The sequence below is a fragment of the Spermophilus citellus genome (assembly GCF_964194105.1).
Source record: "Spermophilus citellus genome assembly, chromosome: 1".
Taxonomy (NCBI): Eukaryota; Metazoa; Chordata; class Mammalia; order Rodentia; family Sciuridae; genus Spermophilus; species Spermophilus citellus.
Window position 1 is genome coordinate 10,713,850 of NC_138182.1, and position 21,779 is coordinate 10,735,628.

Sequence of the window (21,779 nt, forward strand, 5' to 3'; positions counted from 1 at the left end):
ATAAAGACAAACTGCATAAATATGCATACATATTGATTTTAAAGTTTAAATGAATACATCATTCTGTCTCTATAAATACATAAAAGCCCCAAATTCTGAAAATCGTGTGAAAACATGGACCCTGGAAGGACCGTCATTCGCTCTAGGAAGGAAGGGAAGATGGAAGTGAGGTTAGGTATTTTCCCCCCAGTTTCTGAAATCACACTTCTTCTTCCTGTGGAATGATACTGTTTGTGTGTGTTTTATCAAATATTATATTACACAGAATATCTAAGTCCATTTAGTAAGTCTTCACAGCCCTGATTCTTTAAAGAAGCAAATTCTGTGGTTTCATCTCTTTAAAAGAAAACCTTAACTAGAAGCAGCAGCATTGGCAAACTGGAATTTTGCCTCTGTGAAAAGAAACTAACCCTTATTGGTTAGTATGCCTTTTTCACAATGTAACCTTATAGGAGACCTTCATAAAATGTCCCCAGACCTGAGTATTACCGTCAAAGGCAATGGCGGAAGGCTGCTGGTTGATCTCTGAAGGTCTCCTCCTGCCTTGGGGGCCTCCCCTCAAGGCAGAGTGAGAATTCTGTCCATGTTTCTTTAACCAGCCCAGAACTTGGAGAATATCTTTACTGTGAGCCGACACTGGCCCTGTTTGTAAACCGCCCCCCAATCTGCACCCTTCTTTCCCTCTTCCTTTTGCTGCTTTCTTTGTGTGTCAAGGGGACGGCTCTGCTGACCGTAGATCAGAGGAGATGGGAAGATCTCAAGAGCAGACTGAAGATCGCGCAGCCGCTTCATCTCCCACCCCGCCCGGGTATCAAAGATGCTCTGATTTTATTCATGTTGGGCCCTAGTGTTCATGATTCCCCAGGAGTCTCAGATTTAAATTAAAATAATAATTGTGAGGCCACTGGGAGGTTGTGCATAAGTTAATATAGAAACAGGCTCCAAACTACAGAGCTGTTCATAGGCTATTAAAATCAACCACCCAAACGCTGTGCTTCAGTGCTCTCAGAATAAGCCTTAATGAAAAAATGATTTTTTAAATAAAATATATTTGTGCTTGCCTTTAAAAAATATGAGTGAAATGTATTAAACTGACAGAAATTGAATGATGTGCTTCTCCTTCCAATATGGACCGCGTCATGCACTGTCATTTTAAATATCGAGAGCCAGGCATTCCTGCAAAACGCTTCACAATAGATTGAACTGGAGGAGGGGAATGTAATGGGCTTTAAGGTGAGCATTAAAGAAAACCAGAGCAAGAAATTTAAATGTGACCCCCGTCTGAAGTGCCCTTGCCTAAACCTTTCTTTTCCAGATAATGATGGTTTTAGAGCTAAAATGTATGACATAACCCAGCACCCGTTTTTTAAGAGGACAATTGCGTTACTTGTTCTGGCCCAGTCCGTGCTGCTGTCTGTCAAGGTACTTGGTTTCACCTTGAGACGGTGGGAGGGAATTCTATATTCACTGGTACATCCAGGAATGTCACAAGCTGCCACAGCCATTTGCCATCTCTGTCCTCTAGTAAAACATTAAGATTCACAGTCGCATTAACATGGACAGCTGAGGGGGGACTTGGTGTCCAGTAGATGTGGCAATGACCTGTGTGTTCTTCCTGTTGCAGTGGGACGTGGAGGATCCCGTGACCGTCCCTTTGGCAACAATGTCGGTTGTGTTCACCTTCATCTTTGTGCTGGAGGTAATCCTAAGGAGTCTGCCGGGGGGAGTTGTGGGCAGTTTTAAAGTAAGTCAGTGTGCCCTTTTGATGGCGCTGACTTTCGCCTCCGTGTCTCATCGCCTTTGATGGCTCTGGAGGCAGCGGGGCTGGCGGCAGGGGGAGTGTGCTTGTGGGGTACCTCCTCTTCTGGCTGTTCTGCTGAACTTGAACAAAGACTTCACCTCGGACTCCCAGTTTCTCTAACTACCGTTGCTTGTTGGGTCTGGATGTTTGTCTGTCCAGCTCTGTGAGCTCAACTATGTAGAGCTAACCATCCAAGCCACTGTAGTCCAAGGCTTCAGATTACACTGTGGTGGCAAAGTGAACACTGGCTCAGCCAGGATTATTTTAACACGTGGTCCATACGAGATCACTTTCCAACCCCATCCACAGTCTTTGAAAGACAGAAGCACCCTGTACTAGCTGGTGCTTCTGAAATATCTATGTTCTTTTACTTGAGAAAGAAGAATGCCCTGCTGTCAGAACAAGTCATCAAATGAGGAGAAAAGAGCATGGAGAATATAGATTTGTAACCTACTTAGCTTTGAAAATAAAAATGTATACATTAATAATTAACTGTTTATTACATCTTTAAAAAATAGAATGTGACTCAAGAGATTTAAATACGGGCGGAACACTCATCCTGTGCTTATTCTCCTCATTACTTTTCTCCAGGTTACAATGAAGATCATAGCCATGTCACCTGCAGGTTTCTGGCAGAGCAGGAGAAATCGATATGACCTCCTGGTGACGTCCCTCGGAGTGGTGTGGGTGGTACTCCACTTTGCCCTCCTGGTAGGTGCACACTTGGGCTTTGAGCTGGTGTTTCCAGCTCAACTTGGGGCAGAGCTGTTCCCAGTCTCTCTTCCCTCCATGCCGTCCACTCTCACGTGTTAGATTAACTACAATCCAACTTTGGTTGTGATCAACCCTCAGGTATGCTTGCACACACAAACACACATGTGCTTGTGTGCACATGCCCACACTCTTCACATGAGCAGAACTTGGCCCTCAAAGCCTGGAGTGTGCAAGCCAGAAAGAAAGACCTAAAGAGACTCTTCATTGAAAACTTCATTTTACCACAGGATCAAACCAAAGGGAGAGAGCAAAGGAAACTGAAAAAGAAATTAAAGCGCCTGTCCAAATTCACACAGCTGGTGGCAGAAGCCTCAGACTCTATATTCTGAGCCTAAGTGTAGACTCCAACCCACTCTGTTACAAGCAATATTTTGCTATGTAATTCACAGGTACTTCCAAGGTCCTATTTCCTCCCAGAACCTAGTTGACATTTCTCCAAAGCACCCCATTCTCCAGCTCAATGCCTAGGCCCTCACTATTTGCCCAAAATGCTTTCAACTTTCATTTCAGTCTGAGTTTCAGCTCAAAATCTGCAGTCATGGGTATGCTTGACCACGATCTAGAGTGATCTTGTCCAGTAGGAATAAAACGTGGCCATAGATGCCACTTAAATTTTTCTAGGAGAAACTGAAGAAGAATCAGATTTTTGACTAGAGTTTAATATTTTCTAACTTACTCATATCCCATATACAAAATATCATCATTTCAGCAGGTGAGCAACAGAGCAGAAATGATTAAATCAGTTATGTCCTTTTTCTTGGCATGAAGTCTTGACGGTGGATTGCACATTCACAGCACACCCTCATACACACCCGCCACATTTCCCATGTGTAATAACCACACGTGACTGGTTGTGCCCATATTAGGCAGCGTGGATTTATTAGCTCTACCACTTTCCTGGCTTCATCCAGTTACATGTCTTTGGTGATCCTTTGTTCCTGCTCTGAGCTGGAGGGAGGGATGTCACTTCACCATCCACTTATTCCATAGAGGTATTATACAGATCACATGAAATCATGCAAGGGAAGCTTTTTCAAACTGTAAGGACTGCACCAACCCAGAAGGTGTTACTGTAAATACCTTTTTCCTTGTTCTCCCTTGACCCCAGCTGAAAGTAATATTATCAGTCATTTCATTCCCCCATCCCCTTTAACACTGGGGGCCTGTCAAGACAGACTGACAGCACATAGAACCCAGGTACCCCTCAGGCAGGGCTTGCCTTAGTATGACATCATGGTGCCTTTGGCAGCAGGGACTGCTTGAGCCCTCAGTCACCTGGATTCATCTTTTTCAAACAATAGAGTTTTGAGCACACAGATGTGTACAGCACTGTGCTAGGATTGAGCAGAATGTAATGAGCAAAACAATGTCAGTTGCTGTCCTTGTAAAGCTCATACCCTAGAAAGCTAGGTAGCCACCGCATGCTCAGTGAGAATCACAATGAAGCCCCGGTGGGGTGGGGGGTCGGGGTGGGGGGCAGCCTGTGTTCCTGGGACAGCAGGAGTGGGAGGCAGCTGCATGGGAGAGGTCTGGAGCGCAGGGTGATGGACGCCATCTGGAGGAGGGAGAACATTTTGGGCAGCCGGGCCTGTGATGAGGGTGCAGGAGCTGGAAGAAGGAAAGCTTGTGTGGGGGGAGGTTAGAAGGAGCAGGAGCGGCCTGGTAAGATTTGCATGGGCAGGAAGGAGTCAGTCTGCCCAGGACCTTCTGCTCCGGGTAAGAAAGCACCAGTTGTCATCCTGGAAGCTGTTAGTGGTCATTAATTTTGGAACAAGAGGAAGACAGCAGACCCTGAGCTAGCATGGAAGGAAGAGGCAGAAAAGTCCATGGTTTTGCCTCTCTAGTCAGATTTGTAACGAAAAGCTTGTCAGTCCCAGAAGAATGGAGTAGGCTCCCTAATCCCAGTTGTCTGCAGAGAGGAAATCTGAGCCACAAAGACCAACTTGCCTGTTCTGCTTGACTGCTTTTGTTCTTGTCCAGGAACCTCTGGCCCTGGGAGGTGCCCTTTCCCTGCCATAGCTTGTAGGGGACTTCTGGGAAGGAAGGTACAGTCCTTGTCCACCATCCAAAAATGCTGTGTGCACATTCCTTGGCATGCACCTCCCCAGGACTCTCACTGGACCCCCTTCCCGGGGACCCATCTGTGACTGTTGTCACTTGGCTGGGCAGCCTCCTGGAGAACAGTCATGCTTTGGCACCAGCTGAATGTCAAGGTTGTTATCACAGTGGCAGCCAGCGGGATCTTAGCTCTTCAGATGCAGCCTTCTTAGTCATAAGGCAGAGTCCTCTCCTGCTCTCATCGTACCCTTGGAGGAAGAGCAGGGTGTATTTCTGAGCTGGGGACTTCTCTAAGTCAACTTGGACTGGTGAATGTGTAGCTAGTCTTCAGAGAAGACTGTGCCTGCGGTCACCTTTCCAACATCAGTCTTCTCTCTTTGCTGGGACCCTTTTATGTCATGTCCCACTTGACTATCTTGTGTTGCATGGTTACCCACTGTTTCTTACACCCTGTCCTCAAAAGAGCCAGTCATTGTTTTATGTACAATAAATTTTGAAATACGGAATTTAACTGAGCGAAACAGACCCCCAAGTTTCATTTGAGATTTGATTTTACATTTAATATTTATTCATGAGTTGTGGGTGGCGACCTTTTCCACACCTTTCTTAGATAAATTTCTTAGGAGAATTTTCACCTTATATTAAACTAACTATTCAGTAGGCTTCACAGAAGACTTAAAATGAAAAATGGAATGGAAACAAGATCTTTTGTGCAAATGACGAAAGCTGTCTTCTGCTTCCATTTCAGAACGCCTATACCTACATGATGGGTGCCTGTGTCATCGTCTTCAGGTTTTTCTCCATCTGTGGAAAGCATGTGAGTATGTCACGGAGAATCCTGGCAAGGGATGGGTGCAGCTCAGTCGTAGAGCACTTGCCTAGCACACGTGAGGCCCTCGTTCTTCCCCTGCACCCCAGAGGCGGGGAAAAATCCTAGCCAAAGTCACATAGGCAATGAAGAAAAAGTGGCCCCCTGGCTTCAGCTGTCCTGGGTGATAGGGCTGCCGTCGACAAATGACTAGAAATCACAAAGTCAAGGTTAACAGTTAAATGTTAAATCAACAGCTTAATTATCTTGTGATGTCTCTTGCCGTTTATGTTGCTTAATTTATTCTTCATATTTGCTAAGTAAACTCGATCATCAATTAAAAATGCCAGCCATAAACACAAAAACCAATGGTCATTAAAATGTCTTTATTTTATTTTATTTTAAATTGAGTAACTTTTCTGCAGAGAAAACTAATATTTAATGACAGCTATGACTCCACAGTTCTAAATCTCTTTATATTCTTTGTTCCTGATTGTGCATACATTCTATTTGTAAGTTTTCATTTTTTAGAGAAAATTTTGCTTCTAACATTATTTTATATATGCATTCTGTAAATCCACGTAATCAATATACTTAATATTTGATGATTATTTAGTATTATACCACTATTTAGGTTTGCTTTTGTGAAGAAAGCAAGCCAAGTCTACTTGCTGTAGACCAAAAACGCATCGTCCTTATAGAGAGAGAACAAGGGCTCAAGAGAAGAGAAATGGAAGACGGGAACGTTTGGGTTATTACTTTTATTAACCTGGCAGAAGAGACTTTAACCATTTGAAATAAGAATGGAATTCTCAGTGCCTGACAGGTTTTTAATAACTTTTAGAGTTCACACCCACTAGGAAGCCAGGCACAGTGGCACATGCCTATCATCCCAGTGGCTCAAGAGGCTGAGGCAGGAGGATCACAAATTCAAAGTCAAACTCAGCAACTTATTGAGGCCTTACGTAACTCAGGGAGACCCTGAGGGGTCTAGAGATGTGGCTCCATTGTTAAGTGTCCCTGGGTTCAATCCCTGATACCAAATAAATAAGTAAATAAATAATACCTGTGAGGGAGCCGCTTTCCCGTGATTCTCCTGGAGTCGCTCAGGAGCCAGCCGCCCTCCCCCTCGCATTGCTCTCCCACAGGTCCTGCTGGGCTTCTGGGTTCAGTGTGCTCTCTTCCTTCTCTCCGGCCCCATCCAGGTGACTCTGAAGATGCTGCTCCTGACAGTGGTGGTCAGCATGTACAAAAGCTTCTTCATCATTGTGGGGATGTTCCTCCTGCTACTCTGCTACGCCTTTGCCGGCGTCGTTCTGTTTGGAACCGTGAAATATGGAGAGAACATTAACAGGTTGGTTTGCAGCTATCTTTCTGTTCCTTTATCAAGCAAACGTGTTTTGTCTATTAAAGACCTGGGGGTGGTAGGGAAGGAAAGCAATCAGTTGGAAATTAAAATAAAATAATAGCCAAGATAATAGCCAAAATGACATTTTCCCAATTGAACAAGGTATGCATGTTTAGTTTAGAAATCTTACAAAATTCAGAATAAAAGCAGTCAAAATGAACCCATAATCCTACCAACATGAAGGAATAACCAGTCCTAATCCCAGCCCTTTTTCTATCCATGTAATTGTGAAAAAAATTCTATGTTTTGGATGAAACTATCTTAAGGTGGATTTCTTTTTTAGCAAAATATGGCAAATTTGAAACCCCAAGATGGTTTTTATGTATTAAAAGTGATCTTGAATTTTATGGGAGCATGTCATTTTTTTTAAGGTCCTTACACAGCAAAGTATATACAAACATGCTTTTGGTTTATTTTTGGTTTTGGTACTAGGGATTCAACCCAGGAGTGCTTAATCATGGAGCCACATCCCAGACCTTTTTATTTATTTATTATTTTTTATTTTGAGACAGGGTCTCACCAAGTTACTCAGGGCCTCAAAGTCAAACTCAGAAACTTATTGAGGCTGGCTTTGAACTTGCAATCCTCCTGCCTCAGCTTCCTGAGCTGCTAGGATCATAGGCGTGCACCATGGTGCCCAGCACAAATACGCTCTGGTGAAGAAATCGTTATTTGATTCATCAGTGCTCCCCCCTTTTATACCATAGTCCAAGTGAAAGAAGGACTCACTGGTAGTAGCTAAAGCTGCTCACTCAGTCGTTCTAGATGAATGTCAGGAAATCAGTGACCATGCTGGTGTTGGTGTACACATGGCTACACTTGCAGGCAAGTATAAATGGCAACAAGAGGGTATGACCTGTTTTGGTGGTGACAAACCATATTACTTCATGACAAACCAGATTATTCACATTCTGTTGTTGTTGTTGTTGTTTTCCTAAATTAGGCATGCAAATTTTTCTTCAGCTGGCAAAGCTATTACTGTACTATTCCGAATTGTCACAGGTGAAGACTGGAACAAAATCATGCATGATTGTATGGTAAATATCTCCTCATCATTATCTGAACCTGCACTTAGAATCAGCGTAATACCTTTGGCAATGCAACATTAGTGGTATGGTCCTTGTTAAGACCTTGTATAATTCTACATATCCTGGCCTTTTGGTCCTTAAATTGCATTCTTTTACATTGCAATGTAAATACAGGGGTAAATAATCAACTGAACTCGAACTTGTAGTTCCAGTCAACAAATATTCCTAATATGAACATTGTTCTGTCCCTCCTACCTTTAACATCTTGGCAGCCCAAGAGGCAAGTGCCACTTCTTTAATATAACGCATAAACAGATACTGAATTCACTGAGCCCCTGGTTCATCCTGGGCCATGGGGTAGGTGCTAGGTCTCCACCAAGTCCAGGGTGTCTTCAAGCAGCCGAGGTCAATGGCTCTGATCACTCTTCCTTTGGTATCCTGCCTCATCTGGGATAGTTCGCCATCATCTGCTGGTCTCAGTTTATGCCTCAGTTCCTTTAGATATTTTTGCCCCCAAAGTTGCATATGGTCTTATAACACTATTTCTCCATTGCAGCAAATATCACAACTCTAGAAAATTATTGGATGGAATTATTTAATTTCACTTCCCTCTTACCATCCAGATCAATGCTATCCTGTAGAAATTTCTGCAGTGTTAGAAATCTGTACGGTCCCATTCAGGAAACCATTAGCAGTGTGTCTACTGAACAGTTGGAATAGGACTAGTGTAACCCAGAAACTGAATTTTATATTTAATTTTGTTTTATGTAAATTAGCATAAATTTATTCAAATTACCATATGGAGCTGGTGGTCCTGATGTTACACCATTCCATGAAGACTGTCGGTAGCATCAAGGGACAGGGCTTACGTCTTTCTTACTAGTCTATCTCCAACATTTGATACAAGCCTAGCATATAACAAAAACTAGAGAACTTCATGCATTAATAATGGAGACAGGATTTACCAAATCAAATATAACCCAAGGCAGAATTGAATAAATTCTAAATAAAAGTGCCAGCAGGATGCAGTGGGAATATAGAAGAAAAAGCTGAAAGACACCAGGACCATTTCTCAGGGGTGTTGGCATTTTAATGGGCCCCTAAATATGATAACCTGAATCTTAGGGTATACCCTGTAAAGATGCCCCAGGAAGGTGGATTACTCCTTATGCAATTTGAATGTGAACTTGCTATAGATAGTCTACCTTCTTAGATCTTAACCCATTACTTAAGTTGGGAACTTTTCAAATGCATTTTTATTTGACTTTCTGTGATTCAGTTACAGTGTCCACTGACCACTTGGATCCAGTGGAGGTAGCAGAAAGAATATCTAGTGGAGGAAACTGGTTCATTTTTATTGTGCTCCTAACAATGACAATGAGCTTGAGATTCCCCAAGACTGAAAGCATATTACAAGTGAAATATTCTTTCAGTCTGCTGTGGATGATGTACCCAGTGTAAATGACTTTTGCACAATGACTTTGTAACTTATTACAATCTATCTGGTTAGAAATATGTTCACTAACTCCTGTCAGCAGACATTAAGATCCTCTTCTCTCACTCTCCTCTTCCTCCCCACAGGTTCAGCCCCCATTTTGCACTCCAGATGAGTTCACCTACTGGGCGACGGACTGTGGGAATTATGCGGGAGCACTTATGTACTTCTGTTCATTTTATGTCATCATCGCCTACATCATGCTAAACCTGCTTGTAGGTAGGTGACGTCCACTGAGTGTTTTTCATCTACTTCAACTCAGGTACTTACATAATTAGGTACAATTTTCAAGTAATTATCCTGGATTGCTTGGGGCGGGTGTTTTATGGCATTCATTATAATTTGGTGCCTCTCAATCCAGAAGCTGGAAAGACCTTTCAAAGGCATGTAATGACAGTTGATTGCAATTTCAAGGATTAGACTATTTGTTATGATCACTGATTTCAAAAGGGCTCTCCCCATGAATTGAGTTGAACAAATATTGGGAACAAATGGAAGGAGGCTACCTTCATGGCCTCGAAATATCACACTTTTGTTTTTTAAAATACATGTTGTTCACCTAGCTTTGGGGCCACCCAGACCCCAAAATGGCCTTTAAGAACCACCCTGGAACTCTCAACTCAGAGTGGCAGCCAGCTGGCTCAAAGGTCCATATGCACAGAAGTGCGTTTGTACCCCCGACCCTCGTGTTTTGGAAAGGCAAGAGCTGGATAAATAGCTCAATCCAAGTGTGAAACATGCCAACTTGGAAAACCTTACTAAAAGCACTTTCAAATTTTGGCTTTATTATGTGGGTGATAAGAGTCATTATTTAGAATAGCGATATGACTTTTTCTAAAAAAAAAAAAAACCATAATTCTGTCATTGTCAAACTTCTGAATTTTTTTTTTACTTTTTTTTTTTTAGCTATAATTGTAGAGAACTTCTCCTTGTTTTATTCCACCGAGGAGGATCAGCTTCTGAGTTATAATGATCTTCGCCACTTTCAAATCATATGGAATATGGTGGATGATAAAAGGGAGGTAAGAGGGTGGGTTTGACCTCAGGTCCCACCCCACAGAGGCCTGCTGATGTGTCGCAGATGTTTAAGTCGTCCTGTGGTTGGCCGTTGACACATGTTGGATTCTGAATGGCCGTTGGCAGCCTGCAGAAAGCTGTCACTGACCATTCAGCCCAGTATGCCAGGAGGGGAGAGGGACAGAATAGTAGTTCCTCCTCATGTTCTTTCCAAGCATGGGCCTCCTCTTTAAACTTTCAAGAGGTTGGCAAGGGAGGATCAGCCTTGGGCTCAGGGCAGGAGAAGGGGTGGCATTGAAACCACCAAAAGCACATATATTACAGGCTCACAATCACCTCAGCCCCCAGCCACCATCCTGATTAAAAATACAAAGGAGTTACATGTGGAATCCAGAAGTGTTCTTTTGAGCTACTTCTGAGTTGTTATGTGATTGTTTTAACCATAAGACATAGACAAAGTTTCAGCCCTAGCCAAAGTGGCAGCAGGTTCTTCTTCCTCCTCCTGGACTGAGTTGAACAAAGATTCTTCTTTCCTTCTTCCTCTTCCCACTTCTCTTCCCTTTCATCTTAGCAAATGCTCAGGCACAGACCTAGGCACTGATGGAAGGCCCTGTGCTTACAGAGATTCTGTTTTCCTAGTGAGAAGCAAAGAAGAAAAATATATTACGTATTTAGACTTGAGTCTAATTCCCAAGATATCTATCTCATTACACAGGTTATACTGATATTTCCAAATCTGAAAAAAAAAATCCAGAATTTGAAACCCTTGTGGTATCAAGCACTTTGGATAAGTGATACTCAATCTGTGTGATTTCAGGAAGTCATAAGGACTTGGAACAAGGTAAAATGGCACAGTGGCAGAGCCAGGGCAGATAATTTATCAGGGATGGTCATGCAGGCCCATCTGAAGAGCTAAAATGTAACCTCTAAAAACCAAGGGATAGGAAAATCTAAGGAAGATACAAAAATAGTTTCAGAAATAGTTGATGGAGAGCACAACGACCAACGAGGCAAGCAGGCCTTATAAATGAGGGGTTCTGGACTCTGGCCAGGAAGGCCCTCTCCACCCCTCCTTGTTGTCTCTCATTCCTTGGTAGCCTCCCAGCCTGGGCTCCAGTCCCTTGGGATTTTCTTCTAAAAGAGTGACATATGCATGGGGCACTGGCCCAGCTCTGCATCCTCTCATACCTCCATGACAGCTGGTCATCTATAGAAGCCTGCTTTCATCTAATCCACTTAGGGAAGAATACACCCCATTCACACTGAGATGCCACCTACTGGCAGGAAGCCATGGGTTACCAGTGTTCATCCAAAGACAGAGCCAGGGCTGGTGTGGTACGGTGTGGAGCCCAGAAGGTTGCCATACTTTTAGAGTCTCAGGATCCAGATCTGTTCTGACCAGAAGGAGGGCAGAGCTGGGAGCTTCCTTATCTTGAATGTAGGTGTTTCAGTCATGGAGAAATCCCTGATTTCAATGCAAGAACAACTTGTAATAAATGTTAACAAGTCCAGCAACTTGATCATGCATGTGTGCACTGCCCCAGTGTTTGGTGGGAGGGCGTTACTGGGTGTGGGTCGGGGGGCAGGGCTGGCTGAGTCACGAGTCCTAAGCGTGGGCTCCAGGGGAAGAGAGGGGGGCTTTCCACCCTCCCGGGCTGCAAAGGCTGCAATGGGATCCTATAGGACTGGAGAAGCCCCCGCAGAAGCTCCCGCTCAGGTGTTCATCCCGTGCTCTCCTCAGTGCCCCTACGCCACCCAGCCTCCAAGGAGGCCCACAGCTTTCTTCCTGCCTGGTGGTAATTATGCCACATTTTGAGGAATAGCTCCTGCCTCTTGCTTTTTGATGATTGTATTCACAAGCCCGTGAAGAGATCCCACGGACCCCCGGGGCCTGCCCATGACTCACCAGCACTGTGCTCTGCCACCCAGGGCGTGATCCCCACGTTCCGCGTGAAGTTCCTGCTGCGGCTGCTGCGCGGGAGGCTGGAGGTGGACCTTGACAAGGACAAGCTCCTGTTTAAGCACATGTGCTACGAGATGGAGCGGCTGCACAACGGTGGCGACGTTACTTTCCACGACGTCCTGAGGTACTAGGCGGGTTTCAAAGCGCAGGGCCACAGCACTGAGCCCAGTCCAGAGACTCAGCTGTAACTCTCAGGGGACTTGTGAATGCAGTCATCAAGGACGTACAATGCCTGGCATGCCACACTGCCACGGTTATATAGTAGGGTGACTCTTCTAGGAGTGAAGTGCACCTCACAAGGGAGAGGGGGGAAGCCGTGGCCTGACATCCCAGAAGGGACAGGGAGAGGGACCTGGGAGAGTACAGTCCCTCCCACCTTCATTCTGCAATGAGGGAGGTGTCCTGAAAGTTATGGGACTTGCTCGTGGTCACCTGGCTCCATGGCAGAGCTAGTGCTAGAATGCAGTTCTTCTCTCTCAGAAGGGTCACCTCCTCCTGGCCTGCTCCATAAGGATTGCCCGTGGCTGGTTGCACATTGCCCCTGGCCAGTTGAAACACTCCATTTTCCAGGCATTTAATGAGTACCCAGTCAAAGGGCCAAACTGAGATCTTGTCTTTCCTGCTCACTCTCTGAGTGGTGTCCTGTTGGTTTCCTGGGCTGCTATAACAACATAGCATCAACCAAGTGGCTCAAAGCGTACAGTTTATTGTCTTGTATTCTGGAGGCTGGAAGTCTGAGATCAAGCTGTTGCCAGGGCTGGTGGGGGGAATCTGTTCCAGAACTCCCCCTGAGCTTCCGGTGGTTTCCTGCCAAGTTTTAGTTTGTGGAAGCAGCACCCCAATCTCCACCTTGATGTTAAAATGGTGTTCTCTGTGTGTGTGTGTGTGTGTGTGTGTGTGTGTGCGTGTGCATGTGTATCTCCTTTTATAAGGACCCTAGTCACATTGGATTAAGTGCTCAGCCTGCCCTAGTATAATCTTACCTTAGCTCAGTGCATCTCTTGTGACTCTTTGCTTAGTACCTCGTGAGGTACTAGGGATTAAGGCCCCAACATACCTATCTTGGGGAGAAACATTCAACCCATAATAGCTTCTTAAATAGGATCCCATAAATAAAAATTCGAAAGCCTACAACTTGCAGGAGAAAGCAAATATGTTTTTATTTTCAACACTCACTCTCTGAAATATAGCATTTTCTTCATGATGAATGTAGGCAAAAAACTGAGGCAGCATTAACAATACCTGCATCTTTGTCATCAGTAGAAATCATTGAAATTTTCAGGGCATGTTATGACTGCCTTGGCTGGCTTCTTAAAATATCCTAATACAGTAGTTACAGTAGTCATTTGACCTCAGCTAGGTTTTACTATTTAATGGAAAAATAAAGACAGATTTATGTGACTATACCACCACCTTTGTAAAGAAACTAATTTGAGAAATGTATTTCAGTATAGTTGGTTTCCTTGTAATACTGTGTTTGACTCGCAGTAGCTATGTAGGTCACGTTGAAGTACCTGACAAATTAGATGGGTGCAGTGTCACAAATTTGGAGAGCAACCTGTGATACAGAAATACACTTGTGGCTCGAAGATGAAAAGAGTTCAGGTCAGAACAGGAAGGGCCTGGGGAAAGTTCTCTCCATTTTACCATTCACTCTTCAGATCTTCCAGGAACAAGTTAAAAAGGCAGGAAAAAAAAAAGGATAGAAAATAGGTGTGAATAACAGGCTGTCATCTCTCTCAGAATGTCACTTAGTCTTTCCTCCTACTGACAAATTGTTTTTAGGTTGAACGTGAAGCACGTAGACAGACTGTTGCCATTAATATTAGCATTCAACCTGTGTTCGTCAGCTCTTCATGGCTGTGACAAAACATCTGACTTAAGTTGAGGGACAAAGATTTTTTGGGCTCATAGTTTACGACCAAATCAGTAGTGGTGGTGGCCTCCCTGTCCTCTAGCCTGGTGTCTGACACAGTCAAGCAATGCTGGGTTCTCAGTCCATCCTCCTTGGTGGGAAAAGACTTTGCAAAGAAGAGAGGGCCAATGACCCATGCTTGTGAGGACCTCCATTCTGTGATTTGGGCTCCCAGCAGGGCAGTGTGTTGCACCAGGGCCTGCTGCATGACAGGGCTGTGTTCTCCTTGAGTCGTGGACCCCCCGTCCTGATGCTGTGATTGCCTTCTTGCCCTCAGGCCCCAGTGGAACACGTCAGCCCTGTTGGCCTCACTTACTACTCTTTGGGCACAGCCTGCCGAGGGCTAAATGGGGGTGAACGTTGCTCTGCTGTGTATTCTCTAAAATCCATAAAGAAGATACAGAGGGATGTGTGAGATTGATAACGAGGGAAATGGGGTGGGGGCATGCATGAGGCACAGCCAAGGTATTAACCAGCTCTGATAGAGCCAACCGTGAAGGAAGTATGGAGAGAGCAGGCCTCCTTAGGAAACGTTCTGGAGTCTGATTCCACAGCTGGGAAGCCAGACCGTCACCTACCCTGTGTCTTCGTTGTATAAGCTCTTAGGTGGCACTCACTACTACAAAGATCACACATTTTAACTCACGGCCTCAGTCAGTAAGGTGGGTACCATGACCGTCCTCATTTAGAGACAGGGGAAGGGAGATGCGGAAGTGACATCACAGCCCAAGCTACCCAGCTGTTAAGGGGTGGCACCCCACACAACCCCCGTGGGCTTGGTGACGTGCTGCCTGGGTCTGCAGACCTCTGAGGGCCTGAGCCCAGGTGAAGAGACCTGTCTGCTCTCGTGCTCCCCCAGCATGCTGTCCTACCGCTCAGTGGACATCCGCAAGAGCCTGCAGCTGGAGGAGCTCCTGGCGCGGGAGCAGCTGGAGTACACCATCGAGGAGGAGGTGGCCAAGCAGACCATCCGCATGTGGCTGAAGAAGTGTCTCAAGCGCATCCGGGCTGTGAGTGAGCCACAGTGCCTGGGTTGGGTCCCCGTCCTGGCAGAGAAGGAGGGTCAGAGGCAAGAGCTCCATGAGTCACAGGCACTCCTGTGACTAGCCTGGTGCTCCTTGAGAACGTGTCACTTGCGGCCACCTCAGCCCCAGTCCAAGCTCAGCCTCATTCCCTTCAGTGGTCCATAACTCGTTTCAAATGAACCCCATTTTCATAATGTAACATGAAGATTTAAATAGCAATTTATAGGTATTAAAATATTTATAAACTGCACAAAACTCCAAAATATCTACTGAGACTGAGTTTACTACTTTCAAATTGCTGCTAAAAATCCCAACATACCCTTGGTGGTGGTGTTGGGTCTATAAAGATCACCTCTCGTGGACTCTTACTGATCCGTTTATAGTTGCCCAGAATATAAGCTTATGCAAGTCTCTAACTCATAAATGAATGAACATATACTGTGTGGGCATATGCTGTGTAAGTTTTTTTTGTTGTTGTTTTTTGTGGTACTAGGGATTGAACCTTAGACTGCTCTACCACTGAGCTACATCCACAACTCTTTCATCTTTTATTTTGAGACAGGGTCTTGCTAAGTTGTTGAGGCTGGCCTCAAATTTGTGTGGTCCTCTGGCCTCAGACTCCTGAATCATTGGGATTTCAGGCATGCACCGTTATACCTGGCTACATAAGACTTTTTTTTTTTTTAATCCTGCCCTTCAGAACAACATCAACTGCAGAAACATGCATTTCTATTGGAGGAGAAAAGGTCCCCAGAGAAAAGAAATCATCACTTCCTTGGGCGAGGCCAACTGCCCCCTGCCACTCTGGCACAGCTGGCCAGTGATGCGGGAGGCAGGGAGTCCTGGCTTCAGTGTAGGCCAAGACAGACAGGCCTGCAGGATTGCTACTGGGCAGGTCTGCGGAATCCAGAACCAAAACAGGGGCAGAGGTTTCCTCACCCACCCAAGTTCTCAGCTGCTTACAACTTGCAGGAAAGGGAGAGCTGGCACCAGTTTAATGAGCACAGAATAAAATCAGAAGGGAAAAATCGGAACACAAAGAAAACATAAGCTAGTATCAATGAACATAACAGGTCAATTGTCATGCAAATGAAAAGGCAGGCAAAGCATTTCCTCAGTATCAAAGCCCTCCTTTCTATCAGTCTACCCAGTCCTTGAAACAACTCCATGGTTTGGAAGTTCTTAGGAGGTCACCAACCCTACAGATCTTTGGAGAGGGGAGGAGAGAGGGACTGGCATGTGGGGCAGGGATGCTGGGCTCATTTTTCTGTTACTGAAGGAACGTTTCTTCCCACAGAAACAGCAGCAGTCCTGCAGCATCATCCACAGCCTGAGAGAGAGCCAGCAGCAAGAGCTGAGCCGCTTCCTGAACCCTCCCAGCATCGAGACCACCCAGCCAAGTGAGGACACCACTGCCAACAGCCAGGATCCTAACATGCCACCCAAGGTAGGACCTTGGACCAGACGAGGTTTGTGGCTTTGCCATTCAGGAGTCTGTTGTGTCTATTCAAAAGGTCTTTTTGTCCAATAGGTTAGTTCAATTCCTGTCACTATGACAAGGTACCTTCTCAGGTAATGAACTTAGAAAAAGTAAAGGTTTATTTTGACTCACAGGATTGGAGATTTTAACCCTTGGGGTTGTTGACTCTATCTCTTTGGGCAGCACATCCTGGTGGAGGATGTGAGTTCATGGCAGCTAGGAAGAGGAGGCCATAGTCCCAACTGACATACCCCCATGACCTGACTTCCCTCCACTAGGCCCCCTCCTAGAGGTTCCACCACCTCTGGACAGCACCGCAGGCTGGGGACCAAGCCTTCCCCGCATAGGGGGCCTTCAAGACCTGAACTGTAGCATGTAGATACTAAAAAATGCAAATGCCCTGAATTTCATAATTCTGGGCTTTCAAATTTGTTTTCTGGGTTTTGTTTCTATTTTGCCTAAAGAGTTAGTTTCGTCTCGGGGCTGAATTTGAGCCTGGAGAGATCATGTGCCTCAGAGGAGCATGGTTTACCTGGGGCGGCAGCCTGAAGGTTTTCTTCCCCTTGTTAAGTCATAGAAATTTGCACTCCAGTCAGTGTAAATGTTTGCACATGTCTTTCAACCTCCTTCTCTGCTGATCAGACTCATGGAGGGTTTCTTCTTCTTAGCTGGGTATCTGAGAAGCCCCTGCCACTCAGGAAGATGGCTTGGGGAGCTTCTCCTAAAACACCAGATATTTTCATTTCTACACTCAGATCTACACGTCTATAAAACATCACAGGCATCATCAGTATCCTGGAAAGCCCTGTCTGTGTGAGACACAGCTGGCAGGGGCTTCCTCTCCTTTATGAGGTCCCAATTATGATTTGCAGTTAACCACATGGAGTCTGTTCAGCCTTCTGCACAGAGACCCCCAGCTTGTGGGGCCAATCACGGGCCAAGATCTGACCTGAAGCCTAAGGCCCCAGGGCCTGGCAGGAGGCTCCAAGAGGCCCTCTCTGGCCCTAGCTGTGTCATGTGGATTTCATATTGTTGGCTCCCTCATGTATTCCAAAATAGCAAGAAGGTCCAGAGGTTCCCAACGCATAGAGATGAGAAATCCTTGAGCAGATTAGACAGAAATGCCGATTACCCTGATTCACCATCACACCCTGGACACATGAACTGAATTATCATATGCATCCCATATGTATGTACAAATATCGTCAACCAAACATGCTTTAAAAAATAAGAGCCATAACTTCCTTTAGTACCCCATAAATATGCATGAATATTGTGTGTCAATATTTTGAAAAAGTCACGACTGCTGGATTCCTCTCCCACACAGACGAGCAGCCAGCAGCAGCTCCTGAGCCCCACTCTGTCCGATAGAGGAGGAAGTCGGCAGGATGCATCAGAGGCTGAGAAGCCACAGAGGAAGGTTGGGCAGTGGTGTCGGCCCTCTGGTAGGTACATCAGTCACTTTGCCATCGATGGGGACCTTTAACAGGCATTTACTCTCTTTGTGTGCTTTGGGTCTTGAATTTCAAAATACGGGTTTGTATTAGTCAGCTCACTCTTACTATAACCAATAATGGAGATAATCAACTTAAAAAAAAAGAACAGTATATCTTGTCTTAGTTTTGGAGGTTTCATTCCATGACTAGTTGGCCCATTGCTTTGGGAGCTGTGGCAAGACCCCACATCATGGTGGGGACATGCATGCCGGGTGGAGGAAGTCATACGCCCCGTCCCAGCCAAGCATTTAGCTAGCATGTGCAAGGCCCTGAATTTGTCCTTTAGCACTGAAAAGGGAAAAAGAGAGAAAGAAAAAAAGAGAGAGCTAAAGAGGAAGAGGTTGGTGTCCCACAATCTCCTCCCAGGGCATGCTTCCAATTATGTTAAGAGTCCCACTGGGGCTCACCCTTAAAGATTCCACCACCTTTCAATAGCGCCCCGCTGAGGACCCAGCCTTTAGCCCATGGGCCTTTGTGGAACATTCCAGATCCAAACTACAGCAAAATCTGTGCCTGATTATTTTCAAACAGTGAAACAATAAAAAAATGCATCCCCTTATCAAAAACAGTCTTCTCAAAATAACTTCTCTAAATGTAGTGCCTTGGCTGTCCTTTTTACTGCAGTGGCTGAGAAGGCAGCTCCTGTTCGCAAAGTGAGATGGGTGGCAGCCAGGACCCAGAAAGGAAGGAGGAAGAGGTGTCCAAGGGCTGCCTGCATGCGCTCAAAGCATCTCACAGAGGGCAAGATTCATTTTCTCTTAGAAGGAATGGGCAGAGGTGATCACTCAGAAAATGACACAAAGTTCTCAAAAAAGACACAGGCCCTACTTCACCTCAGCTGACATGGGTAGCTGTGCAGCTCACCGTCTTCACGCGGTCTGCCTCGCCTCAGTGGTAGCAGTGATGCTGACCACCACAGCACTCATGTAGTGCTTACTGCATGCCTGGCACTGTCCCAGTGTGCTCCTTAGTTTCCCTCCTGGAATCTCACAATTCTGTTATTTTCAAATGTTTCACCGACTAAGTGAAAGAATTTTCTTTTAAAGGAACATGGAAAACCAGTATAATTGATTCAGGACACGGATGTCAGGAGAGCACTGCTAGGTACAGCCCAGTGTCCTCGGCACATGGTTGTCACTTTAGAGAACTGAGCCCAGTAAAGTAGGGCTTCCTCCTGCCCTTTAACTGTGCCCAACTTCAGCCCATCCCAGGTGAGGAGGTGCAGGATGTAGGAAAGTCCTCGCAGCGTAGATATTCCACCAAGCGATGACAGTGAAACATCTTTTGGGGCTAGAGGTGTTCAGTGGCTCTTCACTAAAGTTGCTGCCAAAGACAACGTCCTGTTTCATATCCAGGAGTCTCTTATTCAGGGATCAGAGATGACCTCGCTATTCAAGGAAAGCCAGGAGTGATGGGAACAAGCCTGAGCAGGTGGTGGGGCCAGGACAGGCAAAGCCTGAAATCACGAGCTGAGTAGTTTCCACTTCCTCCTCCAGGCAGGTAGCAGGCTCTGAGCAAGATGTACCCTCAAGTCTGTGCCTATGGAGGTTGATGTGGCAGCAGTCCAGAGCAAATTGTCCCGGGCAGCACCCAGAGGCAGGTTACAAGCTGGAGGCTGTAACTGTAATCTGGCCCTGGTGAGATGGGACTATGCTGAGGCCTGGGCACTTCAGGGACAGATTGGAAAGCAGCTCTGGGGAGAATGTGCCATCTCCCATGTTCACTTAATGTCAAAAATGCCTCCCTCCAGTGGTCTGTGCCCACAAGACCCCAAAGACAAATGGTGATGCAAGAGCCACTGGGGACATGCTGAGTTTGTGAAGTGGAAGATCTTGAAAGCAATGAGCATTTTAAGGGGACGCTAACAATGCACGAGGTGTCCTGCTATGCACTTCTGAGGTCATCCCACATCATCTGTTTGAATCTTCACATAGTGCAAGGGGGCTTGCATTCTCTTCCTTTTACAAAGGAGGAAACTGTTGGAGGCGTGCACTTGACTGTGGGGACCCTAAGTGACATCTCTCCTTGCACACCCTCACCATGTCCCTCCTTACCATCCACGACACTATCCTTTCTTTTCCTTTATTTATTTTTTCTTTACATGCATATGCTAATGAGCACGAGCTCACACATTTCTATGACACTCCTGTTTACCCAGATTGTAACTTTTAGTGATTTTCTGGTTTTCATAATTATCCTGAAGTGACGGGGCAAGCCCCATATTTTTTTAAGTGCGATTATTAGTCGTCCATGAGTACAATTTACAAATAAGAGAATAAAGAATCTAATGCTGAAAAGGTTTCTCTCTCAACATCTGGGGACAGGACTTAGGAGCCGAAAGCATTGCAGAGGGAATGTTGTGTGTTCTAGAAAGGGCTGCCGCAGTGAAGCTGTCCCAAGTTGCTCACAGGACTCTTTGCTAATTCCACAGACCCCAGTCTACCAAGCCAGCCACCACCTGCTGCCACCTTCCCGTGTGGAGAGAGGATCAAAATGAAATCTGTAGTGTGCAAGATGAATCCTGTGACGGATGCAGCCTCCTGTGGCTCTGAGGTGAAGAAGTGGTGGACGAGGCAGCTGACGGTGGAGAGTGACGAGAGCGGAGATGACCTTCTGGATGTCTAGGTGCAAAGTAGTACAGAAGGAGTTCTAGCAGGCAGAGGGGAAGACTGCTTTCTCGTATTTTCATGTCGTGTCCAGTGGGCAGCCCATATTTGATATATAATTTAATTCCAACTGGGCGGAAGATATTCTTAATTGGTTTTCTTCCTGCCATATGAAGGCATAAAAATCAGTCTGTCAAAGCTGTGTTTGACGGATTATCATCATATATCCGAGAAAAATTGGGGCTGAGAGTATAGCTCAGTGGTAGAGCACTCGCCTAGGATTCATGAGGCCTTAGGCTAGATCTCCAGCAGTACAAAAAGTAAAAAAAAAAAAAAAAAAAAGAGGAAAGAAAAGAAAGAAAATCTGTATAATGACAGTATTGACAATATTAGAAACTATACCAACAACATATGTAGATATTTAAAAATGTCATATACCGTCTCTGTAAACTAAAGGCGTATCTTCATGTGTGCTCTTAGACATCATTACCCCCTCCAAGAGTGCTAAGCCCAACGTGGCTGGTGTTTATGCTTCAGGAGCCGCGGCTTCCTTCACTTTTTTCCTCATTTCCACTAGAAGTATTTCTCTTGGGAGAATTTCTTATCGATGATTGATCTGAAAAGGTCAGCACCAAGCTCATGCCTAAATGATAGTAGTTTCACAAACTACAGATTCTGAATTTTAAAAAGACTCTTCTTTCTCTCATGTTATTTTTTTAAATATGCACAGTATATTTGGAGGTCAGAACGGAAATTGATTTCTGTCTTCAGTTATTCTAAGATGATGTTGTCTGCTTCCAAGAAGACTGCATGTGCAGGTCCCGGGCAAACAAAGTGACCCTGATGCTAAGTGGTTTAAAACAAACCAGTTGGCAAATCACTTGAGAGACACAGGGATGAAGAAA

At 45.3% G+C, this 21,779-nt stretch overlaps 1 protein-coding gene across 1 annotated transcript in view; it reads left to right on the plus strand.

The window, feature by feature from the left end:
• The window catches only part of NALCN (sodium leak channel, non-selective), a 288,158-nt gene extending 266,647 nt beyond the window's left edge, over positions 1 to 21,511 (plus strand). The window contains exons 30-43 of the mRNA XM_081302231.1: positions 715 to 808; positions 1,316 to 1,422; positions 1,625 to 1,699; positions 2,393 to 2,512; positions 5,382 to 5,450; positions 6,647 to 6,795; positions 7,793 to 7,886; positions 9,459 to 9,591; positions 10,279 to 10,394; positions 12,319 to 12,476; positions 15,127 to 15,277; positions 16,590 to 16,739; positions 18,100 to 18,217; positions 20,700 to 21,511. Of these exons, the coding sequence (XP_081158357.1) occupies positions 715 to 808; positions 1,316 to 1,422; positions 1,625 to 1,699; positions 2,393 to 2,512; positions 5,382 to 5,450; positions 6,647 to 6,795; positions 7,793 to 7,886; positions 9,459 to 9,591; positions 10,279 to 10,394; positions 12,319 to 12,476; positions 15,127 to 15,277; positions 16,590 to 16,739; positions 18,100 to 18,217; positions 20,700 to 20,893 (1,728 nt within the window). The 3' untranslated portion in view covers positions 20,894 to 21,511. The remainder of the gene's footprint in view (positions 1 to 714; positions 809 to 1,315; positions 1,423 to 1,624; positions 1,700 to 2,392; positions 2,513 to 5,381; positions 5,451 to 6,646; positions 6,796 to 7,792; positions 7,887 to 9,458; positions 9,592 to 10,278; positions 10,395 to 12,318; positions 12,477 to 15,126; positions 15,278 to 16,589; positions 16,740 to 18,099; positions 18,218 to 20,699) is intronic.
• The last annotated feature ends 268 nt before the right edge of the window (positions 21,512 to 21,779 follow it).